The sequence below is a fragment of the Hemicordylus capensis genome, chromosome 7 (assembly GCF_027244095.1).
Source record: "Hemicordylus capensis ecotype Gifberg chromosome 7, rHemCap1.1.pri, whole genome shotgun sequence".
NCBI classification, from domain to species: Eukaryota; Metazoa; Chordata; class Lepidosauria; order Squamata; family Cordylidae; genus Hemicordylus; species Hemicordylus capensis.
In genome coordinates this window covers 22036568-22044160 of record NC_069663.1, presented here as the reverse complement: position 1 = coordinate 22044160, position 7593 = coordinate 22036568, and the positions used below count along the sequence as shown (strand labels likewise).

The 7593-nt window shown below is 48.2% G+C and overlaps 1 protein-coding gene across 1 annotated transcript; it reads left to right on the top strand.

Moving 5' to 3' along the window:
• The first annotated feature begins 2923 nt into the window (after positions 1 to 2923).
• LOC128332860 (probable G-protein coupled receptor 33) lies at positions 2924 to 6448 on the top strand. The gene is made up of 2 exons (XM_053267631.1): positions 2924 to 3010; positions 5354 to 6448. Exons 1-2 carry the CDS (start codon positions 2924 to 2926, stop codon positions 6446 to 6448), a joined length of 1182 nt encoding a protein of 393 aa, XP_053123606.1.
• Positions 6449 to 7593: the final 1145 nt, after the last annotated feature.

Here is a 7593-nt window from a genome sequence, read left to right as displayed (position 1 = left end):
AGTCATGCAAATGTTATATTAGATTATGTGCTTGATCATCAAAGTGCTTGATAACAAGTGCTTGAAGGGGAAGGGGAGGAAGTCACAAAAAGATTACCTTTGCTCACAATCTCTGTCGCTTTGCTGAGCGGGCGGATTGCACGCCCAGACGATTGCTGGTCCCTGCAGGCAGCAGAGAGGTTTTGGGGCCAGGAGGCTCATGGAACCCTGAGAATCACTGTGTGAGTGGGCAGTGTGTTTGGGGGATTTTCCTGACGGTGGCCAGGAACCTCACAGTCTCCCAGCCCCACTTGGGGCTGGCAGACGATTAAAAAATGGGGCCAAGGGAGTGCTTAGTGAAGGATCTAGTAAAGGAACAGTAAAGGATCCAGCAGCCAAGAAATACGCCGCAGACTAGCACTTGGCAGGGTTGCAATGAAGGCCTTGGAAAGGATATTCAGATGCCGTGAGGTGTTTATACCCACAGAGATTTGAATCGTTTGGACAATGGTTTTTCCCGTGACACTCTATAGATGCAAAAGCTGGTTTTTGAAGAAGCAAGACAGAAAAAGCATTGACGCTTTTGAACTTTGGTGCTGGAGAGGGCTTTTGAGGATACAATAGACAGCCCGGGAAACAAAAAAATGGATCATAGAACAAATTAATCCAGAATTTTCACTCGAGCCACAAATGGCCAGGCTCAAACTATCATACTTTGGACACATTATGAGAAGACCCAGCTCCCCTGAGAAATCCATAATGCTGGGGCAAGTTGAAGGAAAGAGAAGAAGAGGACGACCAGCAGCAAGGCGGATGGACTTGATCATGACAGCAATGAATGTACCACTGAGAGACCTTAAAGGCCAAGTGGAAGAAGATCATCCTGGAGAGAATCTTTCTATGCGGTCGCTAAGAGTCAACACCAACATGACACAGCACTTAATCAATCAGTCAATCAATCAATCAATCAATCAATCAATCAATCAAGGGAGTGCTTGCTCCTGTAACCTCATTTTAAAGGTGGGCTTCAGAAGCGGGGTTGCCTCCAGGAGTCACACGGCTACCGCTGGTTCTGACAATCAGCCGAGACTGGGCTTGGCTTTCTTAGCTTGATTTTGGCTGATCTTCAGAAGAGCCTTAATGAAAAAAGGTAAGTGAGTTAGCCCGGCTCTTCTAGAGCCCAGACCCTGATAAAGGGCACCAACTTCCCTTCCTCCTGCCAAAGGCATTTCCTGCAAACTCCACTGCTACTTTCCACAGAGTCCTTTCTCTGTACAGGCACCGTCTTCTGCCATAGCGCTGTCAGATTCCCAGATCTGAGGATTCAATTTTTGCTCCCACTCTGTATAGGTCTCCAAATGTCACAGAATACGTCTGTAGGCAACAAAGCACATAGGCCCAGACAAGGAAAATGCACACAGAGAGGTGTTCTATATTTGTTTGTTCAGTTTTCATACTGCTTTTCATCCCAAGGTTGGTTTACAAAAGCTAAAACACAGCAAATCTCCATAAAAATCCCATTTAAAACCTTAAAACTAGTTAAACAATAAAAACCATCACAAACACACACGAACACAGGAAGCTGCCATATACGGAGTCACACCATTGGTCTATCTAGCCCTGTGTTGTCTTCACAGACTGGCAGTGGCTTCTCCAAGGTTGCAGGCAGGACTCTTTCTCGGCCCTATCTTGGAGATGCTGCCAGGGAGGGAACTTGGAACCTTCTGCTCTTCCCAGAGTGGCTTCATCCCCTGAGGGGAATCTCTTCCAGTGCTCACACCTCCAGTCTCCCATTCATATGCAACCAGGGTGGACCCTGCTTAGCTAATTGGACAAGCCATACTTGCTACCACAAGACCAGCTCCCCTCTCTGATATGATGCCGCACTCCCATTAAAAATACAAACAGAAGCAGGAGAGCTGAGAGACCCAGCAGCCCCCAAAGAGGTAAAAACCTGAACGAATAAAAAGGTCTTTAGTGGTTTCTTACGAGCAGCCACAGTCCATACCATGTGTCATTTTATGGAGTCTATCCTGTATCTACTCGTTCATCACCTGACATCCAGATGAACCAAGCAAAGAAATGTGTGGAGTTTGCACAAAGCAGTTGCACTACCCAGTAGCGCTCTCTGGAGCTTGCATCCCAGACTAATGTTGTGTTTGTGCATCTTGATTTGGCTCCTGTGGCACGTCTGCTGTCTGGGAATGGGATAGAGAGGACCTGGCTGTGCTAGTTGCTATATCAGTTTCTGTTCCTCCACACATGGCCTGCTTGTACCTTGGTGAATCAAGCAAATAATGATGCCAAACAAATAAATGATGAAGCAAGGCCGAGAAAGCAAATAATAATGCCTCCTCTGCTCACAGCCCAAATACACAACACACACACACACCCCTCTTGAACACTTAGCCCAAGGACCTTATCACCACTTTGGGATGTGGGTAAGTGCGTAACATTTCTCAGAAAGTCTGCTTTAAGGAAATTAGAATAAGGAACTGTGTTTTGCAGAGAATGCATTTGCAGGGCATCTGTGCATCACCTCTAGGCCCTTTGTATATCCCCCACTAAAACTGTCTGAGGTCGTTTGTGGATTCTTTTCCCACAACTGTCCAGGAAAGAGGAACCAACAACTTCTTAGTGGACAGACTGAAGTCTCCGGGTAAGTGGGGACCAAGTCTGAGCAATGGGTAGGGGGGAGGTAGGAATAGCTGGAAGCCAAGTCCTTTAGATTCTTCACTTGGGGTTCCCAGAGGTTGTTGACTGCAGCTCGCATCATCCAGGTTAATGGGAATTGTAGTACAACAATAGCTGGGGATGCAAGGATGGGAACCCCCTCCTCAAATGTTCTTTGCTGCTCTAGAAGGTACAGTACTGAGATGGATAAAGGTGCCAGTTGGGACCCCAAATTTGTCAGCAATGTAGGGTGGACCAGCCCAAACTCGGAATGGCAGCAGGTTCAGCAATCTTGGATTGCATTGCTCAAAGGGAAAGAGGCTTCCATGGTTCCATCGGGGAGGCCAAGCTCCAGAACGTAGGAAGCTGCCATATATTGGGTCAGACCATTGGTTCATCTAGTTCAATATTGTCTACACAGACTGGCGGCAGCTTCTTCGAGGCTGCAAGCAGGAATCTCTCTCAGCCTTATCTTGGAGATGCCAAGGAGGGAATTTGGAACCTAGATGTTCTTCCCGGACCAGCTCCATCCCCTAAGAGGAAGATCTTACAGTGCTCACACATAGTCTCCCATTCATATGCAACCAGGGCAGACCCTGCTTGGCTAAGGGGACAAGTCATACTTGCTACCACAAGACCAGCTCTCCTCCCATCAGCTCTGATCTGGTAGACATATGTCTGTAAGTCATAGTAATTGATTCCTTCTTTGCAGGTAGGCAGGAAGAAGGAGGGCAGGTGGGACAGAGAAAAAAAGACAGGTAGAGGTGAGGCAATGGGATGGAGTGAGACTAGGGGAGATGAAGGGGAGGGACATAATACAGCGAGGATGGGGCACAGAGGAGCTGACATGGAATCTCCTGCCACAAAAGGTGTTGAGGACTAGTAGCTTAGATGGCTTTTATGCATTGTTTATTTAATATAGTTATAATCTCCCCTTTTTAAAATAAGAAGACAAGGCATCTCACAGAAAAACAAAAACAAAAATAATAAAGGACCACAAAAGGAAGAGAAAACAATGACCACGGAGGCAAGAAAGGGTAAAGAAAATTAAATCTTAACCCCCCCCCACAAAAGAATGATGGTGCACAGCCTAAAGTGACTCCTCCTGGGCTACCCCAGGCCACATATCCTCAGGGACAGAAGACTCTCACCTACAAGATGTAGCTGCATAGTGTCTGACCCAATGCTTTGTTTCTGCTCAGGGCATTGCCACATGCATCCCCCTCCATCAGAAATGTCTATTATATGTTTTTAAAAATCTCCCCCAAATGCCCCACATCCCATGCCGCCCCCCTCAAATGCCACATTCAGATTTTGGTAGAATTTGGATATGTTTCTTTGATACCTTCCTGAGTAGGCATGCGCATGGAACTGGCTAGTCCGGTTTGGTTTGAGTCCATTTCGGTCCAGCACCCCTTCGAACCCACCCACCCCCACCCAGTTCAGTCCAGGGTCATGGCCTGGGACATGTCAGGCCATGCAGAGGCCCATTGCACAGGTGCGGTGGCCTCCCAAATGACTGCCATGCCGGGGGGGGGGGAAGGCACGAACGGGCCACAGAACGGCCGAATGGGCTGGGCTTGGAAGGAAGGGAGGCCGGTGGGGGAGAGGGGGAACCTCCACGGACCACACACCCTGCCGCCTTGGAGACCCCCCCCCGAGGGAGTAAGTTTAAATTTTAAAGGGACGCATGTTTGGGGCAGTATAAAAAATGTTAGCTAAATAAATAAACTAAGCAAAAACAAAAAGCAACCCGCTCACGAACTCCACGAACAGGCCAGGGGGGTTCGGTCTGGGGTCGGACCGAACAGGGGTGGTTCGGTTTGACCCCAAACTGTCAAACTGAACCGGTTCGACATCAGACTTATTTGACGTTGAACCTGCTTGCACATCCCTACTCCTGAGTACAAAATAATTGGTTTTTGCTCCATTCTGATTGCAATCAGTTTGAGCTTGACCATTATCCCCCCAGAAAATGACTGGCTTAATTCTGCAGTTTAGACATATATGCAAAGTAATAATAGTATGGCCCGGTTCATACCTAAAATGGATGGACCGTGTTCTCCTCACCCCCACCCCTCCGCTCTCCCACCCATGTTTGGATGTTGGGTAGAGTGTCTCTCTGCAGTCAGCACAACTGCAGAGAGGCAGGGGAATTATCTTTGCCGGGCTTCCTTCTTCCCAGAAGTGCAGCCTGTATAGCCAACTGGGCCAGAGTGAGGGAGGAGCATCCCCCTTCAACTCTGGCTCCATGGGGCCCAAACTGCGGTGCGGACATTTGTATGTAATGCTGGCATCACAGAAATGGTGTTTGCAGCAGCGAAACTCTACATTGACTGAAGGTTCTGAGCAGAGCATGGTGAGCATCCCTTTCTCCCACAAACTCCCTTTTCCCGGATTTGTACGTCCAGGTTTGGGAGACAGAGGTGAAGTGAATTCTGGTTTAATGCTACATATGAAACAGGCCACAGACACTCTGTTGAATGCATACCATGTGACTTTATTCTGAGCCTAGAATGCAGATTTCGTTTGCTACGAAAATTGATTGTGCAGCATGCATGAGCAAAACTGGAGTACCACGTTTCCGCTTTCCCATACTTATCCAGAAGGTTGCTGATGCTGACTGTTCCTTCTCCACCTGCATCATAAGTTCACTTTTCTCTTCCTGGGCCTCCAACTTTCTTTTTCCATCTCCTTTCAGGATCTCATGGATGAAGAAAACCAGACTCAACACTGGGGGAATTCCTCAACCTCTGATGTGAAGGCCATAACTTTTATGGAACTGGCCCTAGGCAGTTTTATTTTGGTGTCCTTCTTGGTGGGGACAGTTGTGAATGGTTTCTTTCTCTGGGTGCTGAGGGTGAAGATGGCGAGAAAAGTCAACACCTTCTGGTTCCTGCATCTGGATGTCTCCTACTTAATTTGTTGTTTGAGCCTTCCTTTCTTTGCTGTCACCTACCTCCATGGTGGCGACTGGATTTTCGGCGTGGCTATGTGCAAGCTTAATGTCATGTTCTTTTCTCTGGGGATGTACAATACAGTCTTTCTACTCACCCTCATCAGCTTGGACCGCTACCTCTTCACATGCCATCCCACCTGGTCCCGGCGTCACCGCACACTACCCTGGGCACGGAGACTGGTCACAGGAACGTGGGTTGCTTCCCTAGCTTTGCTTAGTCCCTACCTAGCTTTCATGGACACTAAAGAGTGGAAGGGCAGGACTGTGTGTGCCAGCAATTATGCCCTCTCCAGTGACTGGGGACATGCCAACCCAGGCTTGAAGTACCGTGTGTCCCTAGCTTTCTTTCTCCTTCGGTTCCTGCTGGCGTTCGTCCTTCCCTTCCTCACCATCATGACCTGCTATTACTGTATGGGACAGGAAATGAGGAGAAGGTTGGCTAGGATGGGGAAGCCTTACAAAGTCCTAGTGGCCGCTGTGACATCATTCTTCATCTGCAGGTTTCCCTTTTATCTCTACAATGCTTCACGTGTATTTAAAGCCCCCCAAGAAACACAGGAGGTTCTTCAGGTAATTTTTACAACCTGCACCTGTTTGAATATCTGCATTACCCCCTTTCTCTATCTCTTTGTTGGGGAGAAATTCCAGAATGTCTTCAAGATGTCCACTGTCTCTCTGCTTAGAAGAGGTTTTACGGATCTTCCCACCATACCTGGGGACAGTGAAAATACTGCTGAAGAAGGCCACCATATCAATGGCGGCAAGCGCTTGGTGCAGACATTGACTCCAGGGAGTGATCTGGCATGCCATGAAGACTTTCCCTTGGATCATGTCTAGAAAGGAAGGGACACCTCCAAGGAATTGTCCCCTGACTCATTTCCCCTGTCAACTCATATGAGGCCACATTTTCTGGATATTCTGTTTTCATCATATGAAGTAGATTTTTCACAAGGAATTATTCAGCTGAAATTGTCAGGTCACCCATTTATCCTGTTAATGTCAGAATCTATTGGGTTCCAGGAGTCCAGAGGTCAGCCATGGAAGGAAATTCAATCAGAACAACAGATCAGCAGGAGACAGGACCAAGGATAGCTCCTAGGACAGGATCGGATCTTGGGGAGTTACCAAGTGTAGGGAATCCCCCTAGAGCAGGAGTCGGCAACCTTGGGCACTCCAGCTGTTGTTGAACTACAACTCCCATCATGCCCAGCCACAATTTATGATGGCTGGGGATTTATGTGTGGTTCAAGCATAGCTGAAGTGGCAAAGGTTGCCTACCCCTGCCCTAGAGCACGGGTTCCCAACCTGTGGCACTCCAGATGTTGTGGAACTCAAAAGTCCCATCACCCCTGGACACAAAACATTGTAGCTGTGGATGATGGGAGTTGTAGTTCAGCAACATCCGTAGTCTGGCAGGTTGGAAACCTCTTCCCTAGAGTATAGGAGGATGTTCTTTCAGCAAATATCTGGTCTTAATGGAGACCTTAGATAACCTCAGGGCTATACAACTTAAATATCATAAAATACCAGGGCTGCACAACTTTTGGCCCTCCAGCTCTTTTTGGACTCCAGCTCCCATCATCCCCAGCCACAGTGGCCAATAGTCAGGGACTATTGGAGTTGTAGTCCAACATCTGCAGGAGTGCCAGAGTTGTGGAGGCCAGACCTATAGCCTGGCTCCTCCTCTCGCTCTGCCCTTCCCCTATAGGAGTTACCAGACCTTAATGGGAAAATGCTTTATTTCGTAGGTGCCAGCTATGGTGACACCAGGGAGCCTCTAACCAGGCGGGCAGGTCCTTGGAGGAGTGACTCCTCCAGTTGTGTGGGACGGGGTGGATCTGCTGAGGCTGGAGCATCTCGCTCTGGCTCACCCCCTGAATTGTCAATGCTTTTTTCTACTTGCAGGGTTTCTGGACCTGAGGTCATGACAGCATTACCATTCCGAAGGATCAATGCATACATATGGACATAACATAAGGCTA

Bases quoted from the DNA above. Each gene is read 5' to 3' on its own strand.
- LOC128332860 (XM_053267631.1), top strand. From the start codon at position 2,924: ATGGCAGCAGGTTCAGCAATCTTGGATTGCATTGCTCAAAGGGAAAGA. The intron at 3,011-5,353 runs GTAGGAAGCTGC...ATCTCCTTTCAG, and splicing joins GGGAGGCCAAGCTCCAGAAC to GATCTCATGGATGAAGAAAA.